A 25,335-nucleotide genomic window follows, 5' to 3' on the forward strand; every position below is an offset into this window, starting at 1 on the left:
TGGGAAGAAGGATGCTCCTGTCCTGCACCATGAACAGGATACTCCTATTCTGCACCATGAATGACTTGGCTGTTGGCAGCAGGAGGGCTCTGTGGGCTCGGGAGCATCCTGCTGCTGTGGAAGGAGGCTGGTGGCACACAAACAATTGGTGATCCCTAGACCTTCCATCAGCTGAGCATCCGCTGTGACTATCCTAGGCAGGGTGGTGGGCATTTCTGTATCTGGTTGTGATGCTTCCTGCCAGAGAGGAACCTGAATTCCTCCACAGGACTTGGGAGAAGGTGCTCATAAATAAAGGTGTTATGGTTGAGGTGCTCCTGGGCTTTCCTGTTAGATAAGGAACAGGCTGCAATCAGGAAGCTCATGCTCCTTACTGCCTTGGGGGAGGTTCTTGCCCAAAGCCATGTCAAAGGGACTGCTCATTAGGGACTGTAGTGATAGAACAAGGGGTAACGGGTTCAAACTTAAACAGGGGAAGATTAGATTTGATCTAAGGCAGAAGTTCTTCCCTGTGAGAGTGCTGAGGCGCTGGCACAGGGTGCCCAGAGAAGCTGTGGCTGCCCCCTCCCTGGCAGTGTTCAAGGCCAGGTTGGACACAGGGGCTTGGAGCAACCTGCTCTAGTGGAAGGTGTCCCTGCCCAATGAACTTTAAGGTCCCTTGCAACACAAACCATTCCCTGATTCATTCTGTGATTCTATGAAAGAGCTTGACCTCCCTGGGAGGAATGCAAAGCTAAAAACACATCATAAAGAGCAATCACACCTGAAGGAGGATGCTTGGGTTGGGGAGGAATGGCTACGAGGTGGCAGGAAGGTGAGCATTACAAGATGGAAACCACACAGCATTTGCTTTGCTGATGCCTTGGCCCTGCCATGAGTTGGGCAGAGGGATGGGTGAGGGCTGAGCTGCCCTTCCCAGGGTTGGGTGTAGTGAACCCTATGGAGATGTCTGTGAAAGGGACAGGAGCCCCTGTGCTGACCCAGAGCCCCTGACAACATCTAACAGTGACTGAGCAACCACCAAGCCAAGGACGACCGATTCCACAGCCCTCTGCAGAGAAACCCCATTCCCAACCAAACAGATCCACCAAGACTCAAGCCCAGGACACAGCTTGGCTTCATTTGTTTTTTTTTAAACTAATGCTTTCTACTATACATTAGTGCTTTGGTCCACCACAGTCACTCCAGAGCTATCACACAGATGCACACCAACTCTATATACAGAATATACACTAGGAGTATTGTACAAGTTCCTTACTACAGGGAGGTATGGCTGTGTCTCCTCACGTGGCTGCTTCCAGGCTGGAGATGGTGGGGATCCCAGCAGCTTCCTGTGTTCCTGCACTGTCCATGCCTGGCTCTGGAGCAGAAAGTGCAGGAAGGATTCAGCCACCTCTGAGACTCACCAACATCTCCACAGCCCCAAGGCAGCAACAGGCAGAGGCCACCAGACAGCATCACTGCCACCACAAGCTGCTGACACCTTTGTGCAGGTCCTGGCTGTGATGCTGGGCTCTCCTGCCATGTGCATTCCAGGGCTTCTGACGGGATAGGAGTGCAGCAGGCTGCCAGACCCAGGGAAACAGGTCCTGGCCAGGCTGGTGGATGGAGAAACACAATTATAGAAGAAGCAACCAACCATGGGGTTATGGTAAATCCACTTCAGAGGCAGAGAGGTGGCTCTCTCAGGCAGAGGGCATCAGCAGAGCCTCCGGTCTCTTTTACATTCACCCTGAAGCACACACACATCCCTCTGTCTTCCCCAAGAGGTGAATGGGAGCAGAATGACAGAGCTGGGAGCTGGGTTGTGGTGAGGACAAGCTGTGGTGGAGCTGGAGGAGCTGCTCCCCGCTGCTCTTGGTGCAGGGCTCACACATGGGCTGCTCCCCGCTGTTCTTGGTGCAGGGCTCACACATGGGCTGCTCCCCAGGTGCCCACGTGCAAGGCTGACACAGGCTGCAGAAATGAGGTTCTCCAACACGTTTTATCAGCAAGGGCGCTAGCTACATTATCCCCGTGCCCAGCAGAGCTCCAGCTCTCTTGTACATTATTAGCGCACACAAACTTGATTTTCCAGGGTGAATAAATGACATTTGGAGGCCAGCTCCTCTCTGTGGAGCTCTGGGAGCTGCTTTCACACAGCACCCATTGAGATCCCTGGAGAGCTGATCCCTGCACATGCACCAGCCCCTTCTTCTTCTTCTCTTGTCTCTGCCTTGGAGGAAACAGTGTTCCATGTCCAGCAATTCATCCTCCCACTCCCATTTCCTCTCAGGCTCACGCCAGCATGAGTCAGGCTGCTGGATGGGTAGGGACAATTCTCTCACATCATTTCTGTGTGGGGAACAGCATCTCTCTCATTATAACCGTTCTGTGGTTCTGTGACTATCATCAGGAGCTGTCCTGAAACCAGCTGCCCCTACAAGGCTGGTCCTGCTCCTCCCAGGCACTGGAATTTGGAGAGCCCAAGCACCAGATGAAGATGGAGGTGTATACATGGGCAATGCATGTTTTGCACAGCCTATCACATGCTGCTGGAAGCCTGGCTGTCACTTTCTGATCTGACAACAGCCACACAGGGAGCAGTGTCCCATTTACAGCCCGTAATCCAGCTCTAAGAGCAAGACTAGGCAGAGAACAGTGCACATGGCTCCTAATCCTGCTACAGAGTTGACCCATATCACAATCCTACACGGTTGTGAGCAAGGTCCTGATTAGGGCATGTGGCTGGAGCAGGGAAGAAGTTTCCTTTCCAAACACAACTGCAGCATCCCACAGCTCGGAGTGGGGTGGGAGGTCCCTTCCCTGTCCCACAGTGTCCCTGCTCCATTCTCAATGGTGGTGCAGCACGGCCTGGAGGTCCTCGGGCAGGGAGCCGATGATGGTCTCGATGTACAGACTGACCCTCTGCAGTGTTTCCTCCTTCACAGGGAGGTGCTGACACCTGGCTCGGACCTGCAGGGAGACAGGAAGGTTAAAACAGCCTCAGAGTTCCTCCTTCTGCTCTGCCTGTCCTGAGCAAACTCCAGTTGTCTCTATGAGACACCAGACCCGCTGCCATAGATGGTTATGGAGACCGAAAGCTCAGCGGAGCTCAAGACCCCAGCTGGTTGCACCAGTTCCTATCAAGCAGGTTTATAAAGGACCCTCAAAGGTTTTACAGCCAGAATGTTTCAGACAGGTCACTCACCCAGGTGACTGGCAGATGGTGGCACTGCCTACCCTGCACTTGCACTGCTCTGAACTTCTCCTGTGTCCATTGACAGCAAGAGCAGGTAACTGAGGGTGCTGAGCCAGCCACACCTCAGGGATGAGCAGAATTTGCCAGACTGGGCTACATCGTTTCCTGCTACTATTTATCTCTATGTATGTCACTGACCCACATGATTACTAACCTCTGCCTAAGAGCTCATCTCAGTCTCCCCTCTGGCAGGTTAAAGCCATTCCCCTTGTCCTGTCCCTACAAGCCCTTGCCCAAAGCCCCTCTCCAGGTTTCCTGTAGCCCCTTTAGGCACTGGAGCTGCTCTAAGGTCTCTCCTTAAGGAGCCTTCTTTTCTCCAGACTGAACCAGCCCAGCTCTCTCAGTCTGGCTCCAGAGCAGAGCTGCTCCAGCCCCCGCAGCATCATTTGTGTGTCCTTTCCTACACAAATATTGAAGTTTCCTGACTGTCCCAATCTCCAAATCAGGGAACAAGAGCAAAGTTTTCTAAGCAACAAATGTTATCCATGTTCCTGGTCTCTCCCTGACACAGAGATACAGACAGAAAAGAGCCAGGGCAGGAAGAAGGGAGAAAAACTCACCAGCTTCTCACGAAGTTTTAGTACCAGGTCTACAATCTCCACCTCGGACTTGTCCTTCATCCAGGCTACAATGTTCTAAAGAGAGAGAACAGCTTTCTTTAGGGACATTTCTTCTTTACAGAAGCTTTTCCCAAAGAGATACCCCTAACAAAAGCCAGGAGGAGGATTCTCATCCTCTTTCACAACTCTGCTCACAGCACTTAAACCATAAATGAACAAGACTGAGCTCTCCCCAGTTTCCTAACTGTCACAGCATCAAGTTCTTGCCTGAGGAGAAGAATGAAGGGTAGATGCAGTCACACAAAGTCAGTGCAGGCTCCCCTCCTCCAGGCAGTACTATGAATCTTGTGCTTTGCTCACAACTGAAATTTGTTTGCCAGAATCTGGCCTGTTCATAAAAGGAGACAGCTTTGGCATTGCCCACACTGTGCTCAAGGACCTGCAGTAGAGCTGAAGATCAGAGAATAACAGAATGGTTTGGGTTGGAAGGGAGCTTAAAGCTCATCCAGTTCCAACCCCCTGCCACGGCCAGGGACACCTTCCACTAGAGCAGGTTGCTCCAAGCCCCTGTCTTCAACCTGGCCTTGAACACTGCCAGGGATGGGGCAGCCACAGCTTCTCTGGGCACCCTGTGCCAGTGCCTCAGCACCTTCACAGGGAAGAACTTCTGCCTTATGTCTAACCTGAACTTCTGTTTCAGTTTGAACCCACCACCCTTTGTCTTATCACTACTGTCCCTAATGAAAAGTCCCTCTCCAGCATCCTTGTAGCCCACTTCAGATACAGGAAGGCTGCTATGAGGTCTCCACGCAGCCTTCTCTTCTCCAGGCTTAACAGCCCCAACTTTCTCAGCCTGTCTTCATACGGGAGGTGCTCCAGCCCCTGATCATCCCCGTGGCCTCTTCTGGACTTGCTCCAACAGCTCTGCATCCTCCTTATGTTGGAGACACCAGAACTGCACCCAGTGCTACAGGGGGTCTCACAGAGCAGAGGGGCAGAATTCCTTCCCTTGACCTGCTGCTCACGCTGCTTCTGATGCAGCCCAGCACACTGAGGGGTGTCTAGGCTCAAGATGCACTTGGGTAAAATGCCAGAGCTCCAGGGACCTGAGCAGCTGCTCAGTTTAAGAAAGTGGACCAGCAGTCACTACTGAAAAACCTATTTTCATTAGGCATTAAGGAAGCCAGCAAGAGATGACACTCCCAGTCTGGCTCTCTGATGACTTGGGAAGGGCATGATGGATGAAAAACAGTTGATAGAAGCAGCCAGAGCATGACTTGCTGTGGCTGACAAAGCAGGGAGCTGAGCTGCTCATGCTCCTGTCCCCTACATGTGCTGTTATCCCTGAGCACTGACAGATATGAGACAGAACTGTGGCTCCCAAGGGCAGAAGGCACTGTCCCCCTCCATCAGTGCGGAACTGAGGTGTACCAGTAAATGTCCAAGGTACCTCAAGTGTCCAAGCACCCTCATTTCCCAGGTTTCAGGCCCAAGGAGGTATCATCTGGCACTGGTTTCAATGCTGCAGCTGAACATACCGCCTCACAGATGGCCTCCAGATGAAGGGCCTCCAGCTTCTGGGTCATTTCCCGGTGCCTCTGACGGTACCAGCCATCAAAGTTGGGAGACTTGAAGAACCTTCTGTGGAAAGAGAGGTGACAGGGAGCTGGGGACAGGGGTCTCCAGAGGAGCTCATGGCTCCACTGCACACATTCCCCTTCCTGCTGCAGCAGACATGTGAGAGGAAAAGAGTCTGCCCCACAGAGGCATTAGGGATGTAAGTGATTATGAGCTAACACGCTCTGCTCCTATCTTATCTACACCAGAGGTTTCTCCCTGCTCAGGCCTGAACATGATCCAGCTGAGCAGCTTTAGCAGATTGTCACCAATGAAAGGGGCAACACTGCAGTCTCACACCTTCCTCTGCATCAGCTCATGCCTCAGCCAAGGCAAGACAGGGTGCTCTGTGTCTTTCTGCAGCCTTATTTTGTCCCACTTTTCCTCTGGAGTTATGATAGCCGTTGGAATTCACATTCCTCTGTAGTATCACAGAATCCCAGCCTGGTTTGGGTTGGAAGGGACTTTAAAGCTCTTCCAGTTCCAACCCCCTGCCACGGGCAGGGACACCTTCCACTAGAGCAGGTTGCTCCACTCCCCTGTGCCCAACCTGGCCTTGAACACTGCCAGGGATGGGACAGCCACAGCTTACAGCCACAAGTATCTTGCTTAACTCCTTTCCTGATATTTAAAGCTCGCAACCATTTGCCAGTGTGGACTTAAGTTCTATATAACTGGTGATTTACCTCTCTCCTTCATAAACAAAGTATCAGGCTATGTCAAAGGGGGTGTAACTTGTACCTCTCCTGTGCAGTCCAGTACTAAACTTCTGTTTTTACTTAGCTATGCAGGAAAATGAACAAGGGGCAGCACCATACCTGGGTTTATCTGTGCCAGAAGATTTTAGATCAAATCCAACATGGGATTGAAAAGGCACGAACTGAAACACAAGGGTTGTGGCAGCAGAGGGAGAAAAAGATGAGACAATTTAAGATGCTGTGTGAAGCTGAGTCCCAGCCACCTCAGCAGCAGGTGCTCTGGAACCAGCCTGGCTCCAGAGCAGAGCTGCTCCAGCCCTTGCAGCAGCTCCATGCCCTCCTCTGGCCTCGCTCCAGCAGCTCCATGTCCCTCTTGTGCTGGAGCCACATAAACCACAGCATTGATTCTATCCTGCGTTTGCTCCTCCTGACCATTATTAGTGAGTCAATTCTTCATAGGCCTGAGCTTTTCAGGTGACCTGTCTCTGTCCTGAAACCCCCTTTTTGCTCCTATTCTAATTCAGGATGTGATTCACTACAACTCGCACAGGCTGTTAAGGGGATAAGGCAGGGAATTACCAAAGTCTTACCTGTAGAGACCCAACCAGTCACCCTTAAGCACACAGGTAAGTTGAGGCCCAGCATGCTCAAGGGTCTTCATGAAATCTTCCTGACAGAAAGGACGAATCTGTGGAGGGTTCTGCACAACAGAAGGTCCATATTAAACACACCAAAAGAAACTGGGGCAAGATGAGGTGTGTATTTACAGTGGAAGAGGCTGCACAAGACACACTTGGTAACTAAGAGAACAAAACATGGATGAACATCTTAACCAGCCTTGTAGTAAAATTCAAATTAGGCTCACAATAGCTGAGCTTGCTGCAAAACAGGAAGCATCTGCCCCAGTGTTTGTTTCAGCTTGTATTTAAAGGAGTAATAACCCTCTTCCTTCAATGAGGGAAGTTCACACAGAGTATCAGAGTATGTGATCAGCATATGGCAGAACTATTCCCAATCCCTGCAGGCAAAGTAAAGAAGTGACTGGAAACTGAGCATACCTTCCATGGAGTAATGGCCCTCTGCAGAGGCATCAGACTTGCAATGTAATGCTCCTAAGAAGAAATAAACCCCAAAACCATTAAATAATAATTAAAAAACTCAAGTTGCAACCATCAAGAAGCCTATTGAATGCTCATGGAGTTTGATGGTCTTCTCTGATACATCACAGACTCAAAAAACAGCCTCATACTCTCTGGTTTTTACCTCATGTGACATGAGCTCTAGTGTTCCAGCTTGTTTCCCACCATGGCTGGGTCAAAGGTCAGGTGGGCAGAAGTTGGCAGGAGAGACTAGAATCTGAGGAGACGCTCTGTCCTCCCATGTCCTGCCTCCTAAGATGATGTAGGAAAGGAAGTGGAGGAGCCAAACCTGGCCAAGAGGGAAGGCCTTGAAAGAAAGCATGTACTAAAACCTGCCCTAGGGAAGTGACCACCATGTGGAGCCTCTAAAGGTCCACAGCCAAGCTTCCCAAGCCAGAAGGGATTGCTTCATGCTGGCAATAGGTTTGATTCCAGCATTAGAGGAATGTTTTGGGCTCCCTTCCCTTCCTTATATACCTGCTTTGACTACTTGTTGAAAAGAGCAGAGAAGATCAAGTAACAGGGAGTATCTATCTATTCCTACACTGCAAATGTTCTGTCTTCACACACCGTGTGCTCCATAACCAACATGCAGATTTAAGGCTGATTACTGAGATCAAGGAGACATTTCAAGAAGCATTTTGTTCCTTTCCTTGGAGTAAAACATTTCTGGAGTGCCACATCCTGAACCTATTACAGATGCTCAGCTATGGGTAAACAATAGAGAGCAAGGGCAAACTTGTCACTCGCACATCTCCTGCTCACCCCCCTCGGGCACGTCTGTGTTCAACTCCTTACCAGGGGAATGATGAAACTCTGGGTGAGCTCCAGGAGGTGACGTCTCAGAAGGGCACTTTGGACTTCGGACGGGCGCTTCCGCTGGATCCCCTGCAAGTACATAGCACATTGCACATTCTCAAAGGTGCCATCTCCGGTATGCAGGGAACTGCAGAACCTGCACACTGCACGCAGAAGCAGCCAGTCCAGAGCAGTCTGGAAAACTGCTGTCCAAAACACACATTCCACCCTCTACTTAAACCTATCGCTCACATTTCATTGCCTACAATCTGTTTTTCAGACTCTTTTTGATAGCAATTGTTCACAGAATCAGGAAATGGTCTGGGTTGAAGGGACCTTAAAGCTCATCCAGTTCCAACCCCTGCCACGGGCAGGGACACGCAGGTCGCTCCAAGCCCCTGTGTCCAACCTGGCCTTGAATGCTACCAGGGATGGGGCAGCCACAGCTTCTCTGGGCACCCTGTGCCAGTGCCTCAGCACCCTCACAGTAAAGAGCTTCTGCCTTATATCTAACCTGAACTTCCCCTATTTAAGTTTGAAACCACCATCCCTTGTCCTGTCCCTACAGGCCCTTGTTCAAAGCCCCTCTTTAAGTTTCTTGTAGGTCTCCCTTAATAATACCAAACGAAAAATGTTAAAACTGGCACAATGAACATGTCCAAGTAACTCGACAAAATTACTGCATGCTCTAAAAGTCTGTTACTTTTGGAGAGTTCTGTATGTTTAAATCAAGCTGTTAGCACAGGTTTCCCATAAGAATGTAGGATAGAGTTGCAAGCCCTTACCTTTAGTAATCTTTTGATCAGGGTTTTGTCTTTGTGCAGGAATGTTTTATAGGAAGTATAGATTCCTAGATTGAAAACAAACCCAAACCAGGAAAAAAAACAGATGTTAGAAACAAATCTTCGCCCACATATCTAGCGGAGGCACTGCTGTATAACACAGGGATCACAGAACCCAAATTCCTAGTACTAACCCTAACCCTGGCTGCTCTGTGTGTTAATTACAGCAATGATTAAAAAGCTATTACAAGAATAGAGGAATTGCTCATGCAGCCAGTACTCACAGCAGGAGTAAAGCACACTGAACTATCTCAAGAGCCTTCTTGTGCTAAGCTGATAGTGAGATAAGTTTACTGGAGTCAGCTTATGGCCGGGCCTGAGAGGAAGTTAGTTAAGAGACAGCTGTATCTAGGCAAGCAAGTTCCTTTGACTTCCACCACATCTAAAAAGTGGGTATGATATAGAAAATAAGCCCATGAAAATTAGAAGCTCTTCTCCTGAGACTAAAATCACAGAATCCCAGACTGGTTTGGGTTGAAGGGACCTTAAAGCTCCTCCAGTTCCAACCCCCTGCCACAGGCAGGGACACCTTCCACTAGAGCAGGTTGCTCCAAGCCCCTGTGTCCAACCTGGCCTTGAACACTGCCAGGGATGGGGCAGCCACAGCTTCTCTGGGCACCCTGTGCCAGTGCCTCAGCACCCATACAGGGAAGAGCTTCTGCCTGAGAGCTCACCTCAATCTCCCCTCTGGCAGGTTAAAGTCATTCCCCTTGTCCTGTCCCTACAGACCCTTGTCTGAAGCCCCTCTACAAATGATCATATTGGCTTTTTCAACCTCAAAACAAAGCTGTATAGTTGTCTGTATTACATGGGGGATGCCACTACTGTGTAGCAGTTCAAATGTGAGAAGATGATAATGTGAGAAGATGGTGACACCAAAACACCCATTTGTTGAGAAGCAAAGAATAACATATGCCATGTTCATGTGCTAAATCCCTCATGTAGAAGGATAAACAAAACTAAATCATGCCTGACAAAATACTTACCTGGTTTTGTGTCTAGAGTTTTTAGTTTTGCCAGCTTCTTCACCTTCACTTGCTTGGGTAGGTCTCCTGTGGAATGACATTGAGTGACCAGTTCAGGCTCTGAATCCACCCCCACATCCATCGCATGCACCTGAGACACTTTGCGCTCAAGAACATCCAGTCCTACACTTGCACTACTTCAATGATACCCTCCCCTAACTCCACTTTCACATGAGCCTTCTCATCTGCTAACTTTCCTGCTCCAGTTTTGGACAAGAGAGGTGTTACGGAGGCATTGTACAAAACCCAACTCCTCAACCTAGAGGTTTCCTTGGCTTCATAGCTAATAATTTGAGCCTATCTCTCCACCTCCCTCTCCTTCTCTATCCAGTTTTCTCTTTCCTGCCCAGGAAGGACTTCTCTTTTTCTTAATGCTTAAAAAAATACAGCAAGTTAACCTCTCAATGATTTGTCTTTGTCATTGTGCTCATCCTGCACATCAACTGAGGCAGAGTCTAGACTTGCCTTTGGTTTCTCAGCTCTCACAGGAATGAAGATGTGTCAAACAACAGCTAGCACCACAACTGTGAGCTCAATGCAGGTCTACCTGCACAACAGGACTGTGCTTCCACCCTTACCTGACATTTTGAGCTCCCCAACCCGAAGAATGTGTGGCCAGTGCTGGAGAGTTTTGATAAAGAAAGGGTTTGTGACTCCCACAACAATGTTTGGCCTGGAAAGAGGGGGAAAAAAGGCAGATCAGTGTTAACCTGGGGATTTCCTTCACACAGCAGTGGCAAGGAGGGCAGGAAGGGTCTAGTGGCTACTTACGGAGCTTGTGTCCTGGTGGTGTACTCTTTAAATTCACTGTCGTGGATGGTAAAGTAGGGGCGGTAGTCACAGCAGTACCTCAGAGGAGCCAGGCAGCTGTAAGGAGACATAAACCCTTCACAGAGCAGGAATATGTGTTTATATCATGTGTATGAACTGGAGCAGTGGTTTTGTCCTGCCAGAGGTAACACTTTGGAGGAGTTCCAGGGTTTGGGGTTCCTTTTTGCTAAAGCAGAGTTCAAAGCTGGGGAGACAAAGTTCCTCAGGGCTATGAACCATCAGATCTCCTCACACAGGAGATTCACTTTTACTCCTCTTTACCATTATAAAGTATGAGCAACACTCTCTTGCTATGCTCTTTGTTTCCATGCTTTCATGTGCAAATTCAAGCTAACAATTGACTTGGCACAAGAATGAATCTGAAAGAGAAGAGCTGCCAGAACCCATTATTCCAGCTCCCTGTATCTCCAAATTTCCTGGCATTACCTGGTAAGTGCCAGAACCATTTCTGAAGACACTGTAGGGGATGGTGCCATGACAACAATTGGCTCTCCCAGTAACATCAGCTCCCACAACATCTGGATGTGAATTAACACTGGCTGGAAACATCTGTTAGTGAGCAGAAGAATGACAAGCTGAGCTTAGAGATGCAGTTCAGACACAACCAGACACAGTCTTTGCATATGCCCCTGCCCAGATGTGCTTCTATCTGGGAATCTGAAACCCAGGACTGAGTTTTAGCATTCCCCAATAATGCCACGTCTTTACACATGCTGCTGCTCAACCATTTCAGATATGTTTAAAGGAAATGTAAAGCAATGTAAAACAACCAGCTGATCATGTTGCTCTCTGTGTGTTTTTTTCATCTAAGCAAAGTAAAATGCATGCGGATTACAGCAGATGTGTCTCTATTGGAATTACACTGATAATGCAGACAAGTGCGGTTCAGGCACTCCATGTCAACATGTCAAAGCTTGAGCTGATCACTAGCCAAGGTCAAGAGAAGAAACCTCCTCTAACCAGGACACAGGGGTGTGGTAAGGGCAGCACACACAGGTTTAAACACTGAAGCTCTGCAAGCTTTAAACACAAGCTCTGCAAGCCCAGTATTCTACATGAATCTCTGCAAAGCAGTAAGTTTTGGTTCTTCATTATCCTTAGGATTTATAAGATGCTCTGAGGAAGGAGAGGGGAGAGCAGAGGGAGAGGAGGGGGTTGCAGGGATGGTGGCTCTCACCTGAAAAGATCCAGTTCATGAATACTGGGGAGAACCAATGGGGCTGGTAACAGATTCTAGATGAGGGAGAGAAAACACCAAACAAAACCAAAACTGTTAGTAAATGGAAGCCTCCTGGCTGAAATGCCAACTATACTGACCACATCCACTCCCTGTACAACAAGCACAAAAAGAAGAGAACAAGGTTAACACTTAGAGGGATGGATCTGGACTGAGCATTCAAGGTCCAAATGAATTCCCTTTCCTACAAGATCATCAGGAATCCCTTCTTTCCAAGATGCGAAGGACTTCCCATGCCTGCTCCTTAAGGTCCAAATGAATTCCCTTTCCTACAAGATCATCAGGAATCCCTTCTTTCCAAGATGCGAAGGACTTCCCATGCCTGCTCCTTTATATTCTATAGTTTCCTCTGGTGGAAGACACAGCTTAAGATACAGATGGAGACAATAAGGGTTAGCAATATGGATACCAGAAGTTGTGAAAGATGATAACATTATCCAAAGAGAGGAAAAGGGAGAAGATGAAATGAACAAGAATCAAAATGAAAGCTGAATCAAAGCAGTAAAGAGCGGTTTCAAACAGGATTAAGGCTGAAAGAGTTCCAGCTCTTCTCCATCCTCCCTCCTCAACAGTCTAGATTCTTCTCATCATGGGCTTGTGTCACACCATGCCTCATCTCACCTCTTGGTTGAACTGTTTCACTGGGCTTGATCCTGGCTTATCCACCCTTGATGGGATTCTCACCTAGATTACAAGTAAGAACAGATTATCCAGGGAGATGGGATCAGCATGCACACACACTCTGCTTTCTTCCCTAAGAATCATCCGCATGAGAAAGCTTCCCAATTCCAAAGTCTATTTGTACAAAGGTTGGGACTAAAGGGACAGACTCTGGAGTAAAGAGCAAACTGAACATCCAGAAGGAAAGGGAATACCAGTCCCACCTCCCAGTTTGCCCCAGTCTGCTGCTGAAAACATACCATCACCACCAAGTACCTGAATGACAACGCCCATCACTGGAAGGTTCAGGGTCTGTCCTGGTACAGGAGGTGGCCACTGATCAATCTCGTTGCACACTGCAGGGACACAGAGAAAGAAAAAGCTGAATGTGAAGGTCAAAACAGTTGATTCAGCTGGGCTTGTGAGTTCTGCCCATTCAAATCAGCCTTAGTGCACATGTCCCCCTGGCTAGCTGCAAACAAACCCTCAATCAAGTAATAATAGAATGGTTTGGGTTGGAAAGGACCTTAAGATCATCCAGTTCCAGCCCCCTGCCATGGGCAGGGACACCTCTAGACCATGTCACTCAAGGCTCTGTCCAACCTGGCCTTGAACACTGCCAGGGATGGGGCAGCCACAGCTTCGCTGGGCACCCTGTGCCAGCGCCTCAGCACCCTCCCAGGGAAGAGCTTCTGCCTAACAGCTCATCTAAATCTCCTCTCTGGCAGGACCCCCAAGTCCTCAGCACCCTCACAGTAAAGAACTTCTTCCTTTTATCCAGCCTAAATCTCCACTGTTTCAGTTTGAACCCATCACCCCTCATCCTGTCACTACAATCGCTGATAAAGAGTCCCTCTCCAGAATGTTTGTAGCCTCCTTCAGACACTGGGAGCTGCTCTGAGGTCTCCACGCAGCCTTCTCTTCTCCAGGCTGAACAGCCCCAATGTTCTCAGCCTGTCTCCATAAGGGAGGTGCTCCAGCCCCTGATCATCCTCATGGCCTCCTCTGGATTTGCTCTAACAGCTCCATGTCCTTCTTATGTTGAAGGATACCAGAACTGCTCACAGTGCTCACCTGACTTACATCTGCACCACCATTTCCAGTGCAGTCCCAGCAGCACTATACTGCTGATAAATCATGATTAAATTGAATAGTGCAATAAAGACCTGTACAGAGATGTAGCATTAGCAGGTTTTCCTCTCTCTGGGAATACATTGTATGGAAAACTGACAGCGACATCTATGAGGGTTGTCAGACATTTCCCATTGATGCTTCCTTTACAGCTGTTTATAATTTTGACATTTAACCACTTGAATGAAAGTTTTCCCTGTAGGAATCTGTTCCAGAAAGAACTGATTTGGAACATTTCAACTGTCTTTCAGAAACCTCCTGATAAAAACCTTGAAAGACCCCAGTGTGCAAAGCCTCCCCCCCGAGATGTGAGGGCTCACCTGCCTCCAGGCATGGCTCCAGCTTGTCAAAGTACTCAGGAGCAATCAGCTGCAGCAGGGACTGGAACAAGTTCACATATGGAAGGCGTGACACTAGCACCAAGGACTGAAAAAAGGCACATACAGGAGTCAGAAAGCATGATAATTGCTAGCACTGGATATAATTACACTGCTTACTAGGGGGTTAGCCTTGAAAACCAACATCAAACACATGAAATTGCTTCAAGGCAGCACTTTTACTGGTGGAGTTCTTCCTAGAACCATGGAATGGTTTCAGGTAAAGGGACCTTAAAGCCCCTCCAGTTCTAATCCACTGGCACGGGAAGGGACACCTTCCACTAGAGCAGGTTGCTCCAAGCCCCTGTGTCCAACCTGACCTTGAACACTGCCAGGGATGGGGCAGCCACAGCTTCTCTGCGCACCCTGTGCCAGTGCCTCAGCACTCTCACAAGGAAGAACCTAAGAGCTCATCTCAGTCTCCACTCTGCCAGGTTAAAGCCATTCCCCTTGTCCTGTCTCTACAGGCCCTTGTGCAAAGCCCCTCTCCAGGTTTCTTGCAGCCCCTTTAGGCACTGGAACTGCTCTAAGGTCTCCCTTTAAGGAGCTTTCTCTTCTCCAGGCTGAACCAGCCCAGCTCTCCCATCCTTTTCTCACATCGCTTCCCATCCCTTGGATCATCTTTGTGGCCCTTCTCTGGCCCCTCTCCAGCCTGAGACCCTCTGTCATTTGTTTGAGAGGATGGCATTTTATCTCTCGATGTGAAAAACCACTACTGAAAGTAATTCCAGGGACCCATGGAGAAAAGCAGATCTTTGGATCAAAGCAAAGAGTGCAATTCTACTCTCTTTCGGGCAGTGACCATACCCATCTGGCTAAAGAATATAAAGCACTTTGTGTATTTATGCTGAAAGAAACCTGCAGTTTATATTATTTTTCCCAGTGTCTGTGCCACAAGAATTCATATTAAGAGACAGTGTTGGTGAGGTACCAGCAGTGCCACTGCTGCTGGGCAGAAAATGCATCCCAGGAGGAAATCCATTCCCAGATGGCTACTAATGACAGTAAGGTTAAGGTATAACTAGCAACAGCGAGCAGATACTCTCACTATCTGTGACACCAGAGTATGTACTGAAGCAAATGTTCAGGTGCTTGAGGATCTCGTGATTCAGACAGCAGGTCACTGCACAACACACCATGGCAACAGCATCCAGCTTTGTTTGGAATGACACTTTCCACATACTCCTGTTCCCTGCGACCTTTGCTGTTTCCTGCAGAAGCACTGGGGGTGTCACGTAGGAAGTGGTGCTGGTTACAGCTAGGGCTAGGTGCCTTCTTACAGCTACGTAGCAGCTGAGTAACAAGCTATCTGGTTGCAGCACTCACCTTCTGAAAATAGCCCCTCTTCATGGAGCTGTCCTTGACTTGCCTGAAGTACACATAACCAAAGTAATGAGCTGATTCCCTCTGCAAGAGACCAACAGTGCTGTTACTGAGCAACCCATCCCTGCTGCCACCAAACTGCCTCTGGCCACTGACCTAACAGCACGCTGCACTCCTGTGATGATGCAATGACAGCATTCCCTCCTGTTTACCAGCATTATCTATGCTAAACTATCCAGGAGAGCTTCCAAATGGGAAGATAGAGAGGAGATAAACATCTAAACTCCCCCAGATTACAGCCTCTGGGTAGCACTTTTTGCTAGCCCCTTTGTGCAGCACCTTCAGGGCATCCACGCAAAGGGTTAACTGAGGTTTCCACTATTAGGACCAGCTCAGCCAACCCACTGAGCTCATCTGTGCTGCCAATCTTGTGCTCTGACTCTCTTTTCCTTCACAGCTAGAGGACAATGTACTGTTGAGGAAGGAATACTTCATCTTCTGAGGGGAGGAAACGTCCTCTGTGGTACCCATCGCATTTACCTATTGCTTTATGACGTATTTAAGGCAGAACCCATCAAACTTGTCTTTATATAATTTTTTGAAGTCCCAGTTTAAGGCACCTTTGTCTCCCCAAATATTATTTTTGCACAACAGAACCCAGTTTTCCTTGCCTTTCTTCTCTAAAGCTGGGTAACCTGTGAGGCAGTGTCTGCTTGCTACAGAGCACTAGAGATGTTTGCAAGCTGAAACACCTCTAGACCAGAATTTAGGAAAAGAAATCCTCCTGCTCCCTCTCAGATCAGCAATCCATTTCTGGACTGCACATTACAAAATCACGTCACAGAAAGATTGCAGAAGTATTAAACAGGCTCATGCACAGGAAGCATCACCTCAAAGGAGAGAGCAGAAGACGACAAGCTGATCTGATGGCCTTCTGCTCAATAAGAAGAAGCAACAGTGCTCACCCCTTCCGTGTGTGAAATGGGTAGTTCACTGATGGAAAACCCACAGCTAATGGACACTTCTGATCTTAGTGCTTGGGTTTGGTTAGACCAGCCCATGCAGAGCAAGCCAAGCATGGATTTGTAGCATGCCAATTATTCTGGCTGGTTTTATATGCATAGATCCTGCAACAAAAGAAAAGAACCATCACCCCTCAACAACAGAGGTAAACATGGGCAAGAATATTCTTGCCTTGCCTCATAGAACATGCACAGGTAGCCATGCACGCTGTTGGATGTCACTTGGGTGCCATCGTTTTTCTTTTTGCTATAGCCAGCCATGATCCTTGCCCTAAGCTGGGGTCTCCTGATTCAGTTCCACCTCTCAGAGTAGCTGGGATTCTCAACACAGCCCTCTACAGATATTAACATGGAAGTAAGTCCCTGTGCTGAAAGCTTTCTCCTTTGCTGACTGTTCCCACAGCCAGATAAAATGCGTACTTCATGCAGAGAAAACAAATCAAAAGCATAGTTGGTTTTTACCCCAATAGCACTACCATTTGCTTAGCATGTGTAAGCAGTGCACTGAAACCCAACTGACCTGCAGCATCAGAGAGGCTTCTCTATTGTACTCGCCATCATCCTCGTAGTGAGTGGTCCTCTGCCCCCCCGACTGGCGCAGGCGAAAGCTGAACTGAGTGTCCCCCAGGCCACCTGAGACAGAGAAACCCACAAATGCTTAGAAGGAAGTTTCAGTCAAGAGAAAGCTGGGAACTGGTTACATCTGAAGTGCTGACATAAACAGGGATGCTCATTTACAAGGAATTCTAAAACTGAAGAAGGAATTGGAGAGTAACAGCATAAAGGAACCCCAAAGTCTCAGTGCAGGACACGTAGCTCACCAGAAGAACCAGCATCACTAAGCTAAACTTTGCCAAGCCATTGCTGGGAACATTACAGATATCAGCCAGTATCATCAAACCTGAGCTGCTATAGCCACCACTTGTTATACACCCTACTGAAAAACCTACAAACAACCCTAATCCAGGACCACACAAACACTGATTTTAAGGACAATCCCCTGCACAACAGTTCCAGCACCATGGCTGGGCAGCCCATGGGTCACACTGTGCTATTCATCCCCCTCAAGTATAATTTGTCCAGCAGGAAAAAGAGAAGCATGAAGTGCTCAGGATTTTTCACCAGTTGGTTAGGGCGGGCAGAAGGTGTAGGGCTGAGTATGTGCAAGTCAGCTATGAGGAAACACATAAAGCTGACTGAACAAAACCCAAGGCTCAACTGATTAAAGTAGTCCAGCATGATAAGAGGGCATGCTCCCTTCTCACTGCCTGCAGATGTTGTGCTCTGAAGAAGAGTAGTGACTGCTGTGTATGTGTGTTATGAAGATATTTCTATTAGGAAACAATTTACTTGGATAAAAGAGACACTTAGTGTGAGTGTTCACTAAGGTCTAGTGCAAGTACATCCTTAAAAGCATTTCAACCTAAACTGGGAAGGCTGTAGCAAACTAAGTCAGGAATCAGCCTTAAAGAAACAGGTACTGGGATGAAATTAACCTGCTTATTTCTTAATGTCACCTTCCTGATTTATAAAGCCAAGCTTTGGGAATACTTCTGCTGTGAAAGCATCCACCCTCTTCCCATCTACTGCTCTTCACTGAGCACATCACAAACACAGAAATGCTGCAGTTGAGAGCTGCAGACTTTAAGGAACATACTCTCTGTGACTGTTTTCTATATCTTACTGGCACGGGTGAAGCATGAGTGTGTGAGAGTATCAAGATATTGCCCCATCACCCACTCGATCCAGATTCTACATCCACAGAGCAATCAATGTGCCAAGAAGCCTCTTTGTTCAGACCTAAGGGAGGGTGCTCCTTGATGTCACAGTGTTAGAGGCGAGGACTCACTCTTTCCATCATGAACCCATTTCTTCATGGCAATGAACCATCCCAGAAAGGCCAACAGCTGCTATTACTTACCTGAGTAGGAGTCTGGGAAGGACAAGTAACAGATACTGGTTTTCTACAACAAACAAAACCACACATTAGAAAAGCTCCATCTCTGCTGCTCAATATCTTTAGAAACAGGGGGGAAATAATTGAAATAGTTCTTACCTCTTTCTCTGTTAGCCTGAAGTCATAAGGATACACCAGCTGCAAGAGACAAGAGCCATGAAAGTCAGTCCCTCGGCTCCCCCACGACTTCTACCCCCATCTATAGATACTGCTGCCATACAATAAGCACCTTATTTTTCCCAACACAACACATCCTACAAGGAGGTTCTTCCCTGTGAGGGTGCTGAGGCGCTGGCACAGGGTGTCCAGAGAAGCTGTGGCTGCCCCATCCCTGACAGTGTTCAAGGCCAGGTTGGACACAGGGGCTTGGAGCAACCTGCCCTAGTGGAAGGTGTCCCTGCCTGTGGCAGGAGGTTGGAACTGGAGGAGCTTTAAAGTTCCTTCCACCCTAACCAGTCTGTGACTTTATGACAGACTAAAAATGGCTTTTAAAATGAAGCAATGCCATGGATGTGATGAGGTCTGGAAGGAAGAGCTACTGGGGGATGGTAACAGCCAGGGCTGGGAAACCACTTTTCTAGCAGCAAAGGGCAGGATTACTGTTCTCAAAGGCAGAGGAAAGGAGGCAGCAGTCATCAAAGGTGACAGTCATAGTCCAGACAAAGGTTCTGACTGTACGAAGAGATCAGAAAACAGAACATCCTGCGTACACTGAACAACACCAAATCTGATGTTAGACACAGCCTTGGGAATATATCCTAGCCTCGGGGTGAAAACACTTATTTAAGAGTCCTAAGGGAGTGCTCAGATAGAGATGCTGTTCCCTGTAACCAGGGAGAGCAGAAAGTGGGTAGTTAAGAGAGGTCTGAGAGGATTCAGAGCTGTGTTGTAGGCTCCCTGATTTGAGATCTGTTGTTAGAAAGCCAAGGTTTAGTTTGTAAGGAAAGAGGTGGCTGTGGCACGGGCTTGAACATTTATGCTTTGTCAGCATACACTGAGTTGTGTTCCACCCAATTTATCAGCCAGCATTTCAGATAAGAGGGACTGTCAAAGGCTCTAGTTAAGGACTCCAGCCTTGTAGCTGAACTGTGTAAATACTGATAACACTGTTTCTACATTTACCCATTGAAATTTCATTTACCCAATGAAAGAGAACTCAATGCAAGACTTCTCAGGTCAGAGCTGAAAGCAAAAGCAACATCCACTGCATAAACAATTGCACTGAGGAGTGAGAAATGACAAAGCTATGGTAGGAATGAGTTTCACATGTCCCTGGGCAGGGGGCAAGAACCAGAGTCTTCATAGATCTGCAGCAGTTCTCTTCCCAGCCTCACAGCAAGCACTGATGGGGATGTGCAGAGGTTGCCAGTGGCTTTACGTAAGCGAGTAAGTCAGAACTGAGCCCTGAATGGCTTGGGAAATGGAGACAGCTCATCAGGCTTCTGCAGTGACTCTGCTCCAGGTCAGTGTGCGAGTCATCTGGATCTCAAATCAGGAGCTCAGCTCTTCTAACAGGGCTATAAATAGCAGGAGTGGCACCATGCCAGAGCACTGGAAGTTCACCGAGCGAGCTTGCTTTGCTCTGACAATTCCCCACTGATTCCTTGGCAAGGTCATCTCATCAGCTTCAGAGAGGGAGCCAAGTGAACAATTAAACATTCCCCTGATTAGCCCTCAGTTAAAGCTGCTCTGAAAGATGGAAGCTGCAAAAAGCAGGAGGAAAATGAGCATGTGCAGCTACAGCGGTGAAGGCACAGCAAGAGGATGAGTGCCAGAGCATGAGGGGATGCACCACAGAAGACACACTCCTCTGCTCATTGTGTTACTGCATTAAGTGACTGAATAAATTCTTGTGGTCAGGACTAACTTAATGCTCATACAACCATTTATTTGGTTCATTCCCATGTAATAATGGTTAGACCAGGAACAGAGACAGGACATCTGAGGCTGATTCATTGAGAAGCTCAGGAATCTCACAGCATCGTGCTTGCTGCTGATGTAAACTTCAAGAGTCCAGGTAGACTTAGAACCCTGCTGCTACTGTTCCTGGGGGGTCTTTCTGCAAGTAAATCAGACCAGAAGCGGATACTGATGGTTCCTAACTGCCCCGTGGGCCCAAGTTTAACTGTCCAAGGCCAGGTTGGACAGGGCTTGAAGCAATCTGCTCTAGTGGAAGGTGTCCCTGTCCGTGGCAGGAGTTGGAGCTGGAGGAGCTGTAAGGTCCTTTCCAACCCAAACCACTCCATGATATGCTAAGCTCATGCTTCACTTGGAGGTGTGTGTTCAGGATTTTAGGGGGGTAAAAGGGAAAAGAAGAAAAAAAACCCAGCCTCAAATGCACCTGAGCACAGAAGTATTGATGGACTCCAAATCTCAGATGACTTTGAAAAATACCTTATCTTCTGCTTCCTTGCTATCCCTTCAGTTTAAGTCTGAAGTGTTTCTATGTTTTGGGATGGGGAGGAAATCCCTAAGTGTTTACCAGATTAAACCCCCAGTCTAAAGCAGTAAGAATCAGTGGCTAGAACTTCCCAAAAGTAAAAAGACAGTAAACAAAAAGGAATGTTTTACTTGTACAAGTCCCTGGATATCTCAGAAATAGTCCAAAAGGGCTTAAATCATGTCCTAACTTGTAATACAGCCTTCTCTCCCATCAGTGGTGCATTAACAACCGTGGAGGTGACACATGTTGCTGGAAGGAGATCCTTGCTGATTGCCAAGTACTCAGCTGCTGTCAGCAACACATCCAGAAAATGACTTCTGGTGACTCTGAAGTAACCAGGCTCCACAGAGTGCCTGAGTTTGGGAAAGCTCAGGAGGGAGGAGCCAGTGTCACTGGAAAAGGGATATTTTCAAACCATGGGGAGGAATTAGTGGTGTTTCTGTGACAGCAGCAGCAGAGAAGCTGGTATCCTTGAGGAGCTGGACAGTGAGGGGCCGGTGGGGATCCCAGCCTGGAGAGGAGCATCTCAGACACAAGTCTTCTCTCTCCTAGTGTTTTTTCTGTCTGTAGTAACTATTTGAAGAAATGCAAATTGGTGGATGAGTCAGAAACAGCAGTTGTATCTGATTTTTGCATTGACCTGCTTTTAGAGCAGCCCTGAGGAGAAGGACTTGGGGTACTGGGTGAGGAGAAGCTCCCCATGACCCAGCTTCAGTGTGCACTTGAGCCCAGAACCCCCCTGTGTGCTGGGCTGCACCCCCAGAGCACGAGCAGCAGCCCAGGGAAGGGATCCTACCCCTCTGCTGCGCTCTGGGGAGACCCACCCACTGCAGTCCTGATCCAGCTCTGGGGAAGCAGCACAAGAGGGACGTGGAGCTGTTGGAGTGAGGCCAGAGAAGGCCATGGAGATGCTGTGAGGGCTGGAGCAGCTCTGCTCTGGAGCAAGGCTGAGAGAGCTGGGCTGGTTCAGCCTGGAGAAGAGAAGGCTCCTTAAGGGGAGACCTCAGAGCAGCTCCAGTGCCTAAACAGGCTACAAGAAACCTGGAGAGGGGCTTTGGACAAGGGCCTGTAGGGACAGGACAAGGGGAATGGCTTTAACCTGACAGAGGGGAGATTTAGATGAGCTCTTAGGCAGAAGTTCTTTCCTGTGAGGATGCTGAGGCACTGGTACAGGGTGCCCAGAGAAGCTGTGCCTGCCCCATCCCTGGCAGTACTCAAGGCCAGGTTGGACACAGGGGCTTGGAGCAACCTGCTCTAGTGGAAGGTGTCCCTGCCCATGGCAGGGGGTTGGAACTGGAGGAGCTTTAAAGTCCCTTCAACCCAAACCATTCTATGCTTCCTTTGAAACACCTTTTCTACTGTATATTCAAATAGCAGCAGAGTGGGATTCACTGAATTTCAGGCCAATGGTGTATCCACACCTCAAGATGACTGCACAGAACACAAATCATGCAATGCCTGGAAACCTGAGCAGAGCCTAAGCAAGGCCTTGGTTGTATTCACAGAGCCTACCCCATTCCAGGATAGAAAACAAGATATTTTCCCTGGAAAGAGTCCTATACCTGAGAAAAAGTTATCTTCAGGAAGGGATGGGAAGGTCTCAGCACAGAAACCCTGACAGGGACAGGCCTGCAGGGGACATCCTAAGGTCAGGCTGCACTTGGGATGTCTGCACCTTCACACACTGGTTTACAGACATGATGCATGAGGATGGTGCAACCTCCAGAACAGAGGTTTCCCTTCCTGCTGACTCACTTTGCTGCGAGCATGAGGTAGTACAAGTTACTCCAGGTATTTGTAGCCTGTCACTCGGTGCAATCCTCGGGTGTGTGATCAGCTCCTGTGTGTAAATCACTCTGCAGAGGTTTGTACACCCACAAAACCACAGAGAGCTCTGGCAAGATCTAATCCCAGCCAGCTACACCAACCTGGTCATGTCTATGGCACACTGCCATAGGCGTTCCAAACTTCCCACACACTCAGACAGGCCTGAGGAAGTCCCACAGATGTGTTTTAAACCTAGAAACATGCAGTTGAGGGCCCAAACATGAAACTCCCTCTTCCTGGCTGCAGAAAGCAGCCTGCTTGGAGACAAGCTGATCCTGGACCAACTAAATCTGGACCCAATCTAGACCAACTGAGGCACCAAATGGAGATAAGCAGGAAGATAATGACCCCATTTGACTACTGGCTATTCCACTACTGTGGAATTTTCATTGTTTTAAATGCTTTTACCTGGAATTCCCCTAAAAGACAGCAACAGCTTGAGATTTCTTATTTTCCCAAGACCAAAGAATGGAACATGGATCTTTATCACACAAATTCTCCTCAGCCTCCTCCTTTCTGGGTGTCTCACACAATGCAGACCCCTGTTCCCTGCCCAAACCCTTTGTTCAGAGACAGAAATACACATGGATACCCAAAGGAAAAGGAACAGAGGGGCTGTGTCCTCACTCAGGCCAAGTACTGAGGTGTTCCCAGTTGTCTTGCTCATTTATACCACAAGAAACATCTTCCCATCACTACTTATGTAGGCAAAGGAGGAAAAGGGAAGAAGAAAAGCAAAGGAAGAAAAAGACCTTTCCAGGGATTAAGAACCCACATTACTCAGTTGATTGCACTTCAATTACAAAGTCCCCTCCTTAGAATGCTACACAGGCAATAAAACTGGTAGGAAAGCACCTCTGTAGCTCCATTAAGACACACTTATGAGTCATTAAGTTGTAAATGCTAATTATTATCCCGTATCCATATCCTTCCCAACATGTACCAGGTCTAGGAGAGAGTCCAGAGCATGTGAAACTCAGTTCTACAGCACATTGGTTTTATTTATTTCAGGTTTCATGGAAAGAAACATAGTGAAGTGTTTAAGGAAACAGAGCAGCAATGGGCTGGCTTCATCTCTGCCACTTTCCACTCCCTTCAGAAGCTTCAGCATGACTTTAAAATGCCTCAGATCTCTGAAAAACCCTGTTAACCTCCTTACACAAGGGGGAAGTGAGGAGCATTTCCCCACAGCTACACAACAGATGAGGAACTGGAAATAAGCCCTTGGGTTGAAAATAGCCCAGACATATCTGCCCCCCTTACATTGCACTGTCTATAACACCAACCTCTTCTTGCCTTCAGCCACGATACAAGCCGTGGGTATCTACCTCCCTTTGAATCCTCTTTCGGAGGTAACTTCCAGGGATAGGGCAAAGCTGTTCCAGCCCTTTCCCTCCCAGTTCATCCTCTCTGGCCCCTCAGTGATGTATCAGACCTGGGAAGCTCCTGACAACGCAGGTCCTGTAACACTTCTGACAGAGCTGCTCAAGCACCTCATTATCTCCCCACCGCCCCCCCCTATTCCCACCCAGCTCCTGCGACATCCCCCTCAGCTCCTCCTTATCCCCCACTGATCCCACACATCAGACCTGTGTTTGTAAGCGAGATTCATCCTGAACCCCTGCTCCACACCCCATCTTCCTGCCTTCAGCTCTTCCTCCACAGCCTTCTCCCACCACGCTCCTTCTTCCTTCACAGCCTGCCCCCTCTTCGGCAGCCCCCTGCCCACCTAAGTCACACCACTGCCGCCGTTCGTCCCGTACACACACCTCGCATCCTGGGCCCTGCACACTCCGTCTTCCCATCCGCAGGGCGCTTCTCTGGCCCGGCTCTGCCACCCCGGCCCACCCCGGCGCTGCCACCGTGGGGTGGGATGAGCCCCCACATCTCTGCTCTGCACCCACCGTCCCATGCCTGTTCGCTGCCCCGCACCGCGACCCTTCTCCCCCACAGCCTGACAGGGGCTTCCCCACAGCTCTGGGACCAACGCCCACCCCACGCCCCAAGGCCCGCCCGGGCCCAGGTCCGCCCCACGCCCCCCCGGCCCTGCCCGCACCTCCATGGCCTGGCCCAGCTCCAGGTCGAAGGTGACCACGCAGACACAGTCGAGCCAGGCGGAGAAGCGGGCCCAGGGCAGCGGGGAGGCCGCCGCAGGCCGGCGCGGCCGGGACTCGGCCCGGCACAGCGCGTCCATGGCAGCGGCCGCTCCGCCCGGCCCGGCCCCGCCCCGCCGCGCCGCGCCGCCCGGCGGCCCGGAGGTCCCGTGCTTGCCGCCACCACCATCGAGACGGCTCCGGGCGCGCAGAGTGGCTCTGGGGCGGGCGTCGGGGCGGGCGTCGGGGCGGGCGCGGCTGTGGCAGTGGTTTGCGGGGCCGCGTGGGCCCGGTACGGCCGCCGCTAAACCCAGCTCACCCTGCCCGGTTCTGCTTCCTGCCGCGGCTGCCGCTTTCCAGAGCCTCGCCCTTCCGCCCCCAGCGCCTGACTGCAGCTCGGGCTCCCCGTCACGGACCACCCGCGGCTCGGTCACCCCAGGCCGGGGTCTCCTGCCCCGGTCCGGTGCCCTCCACTGGGCCCGGGCTTGGGCTCCTGTAGGCGGGGAATGGTGCG

The 25,335-nt window shown here is 49.3% G+C and overlaps 1 protein-coding gene across 1 annotated transcript; it reads right to left on the bottom strand.

The window, feature by feature from the left end:
• Positions 1-1,112: 1,112 nt before the first annotated feature.
• DENND6B (DENN domain containing 6B) lies at positions 1,113-24,954 on the bottom strand. Its single transcript, XM_061467224.1, has 20 exons — positions 24,785-24,954; positions 18,558-18,596; positions 18,423-18,465; positions 17,022-17,134; positions 15,483-15,563; positions 14,100-14,205; positions 12,925-13,004; positions 12,610-12,672; positions 11,929-11,984; positions 11,178-11,300; positions 10,692-10,787; positions 10,499-10,593; positions 9,882-9,947; positions 8,839-8,903; positions 8,054-8,143; positions 7,175-7,228; positions 6,707-6,816; positions 5,340-5,442; positions 3,802-3,876; positions 1,113-2,955 (listed from the first exon to the last, which is right to left on the bottom strand). The coding sequence occupies exons 1-20, from the start codon at positions 24,920-24,922 to the stop codon at positions 2,833-2,835; spliced, it is 1,719 nt and encodes a 572-aa protein (XP_061323208.1). The 5' UTR covers positions 24,923-24,954; the 3' UTR covers positions 1,113-2,832.
• Between the last annotated feature and the right edge of the window lie 381 nt (positions 24,955-25,335).

The sequence above is a fragment of the Pezoporus flaviventris genome, unplaced genomic scaffold (genome assembly GCF_033815535.1).
Source record: "Pezoporus flaviventris isolate CSIRO_AGI_PZ_B2104156 unplaced genomic scaffold, CSIRO_AGI_Pfla_v1 ptg000045l, whole genome shotgun sequence".
NCBI classification, from domain to species: Eukaryota; Metazoa; Chordata; class Aves; order Psittaciformes; family Psittacidae; genus Pezoporus; species Pezoporus flaviventris.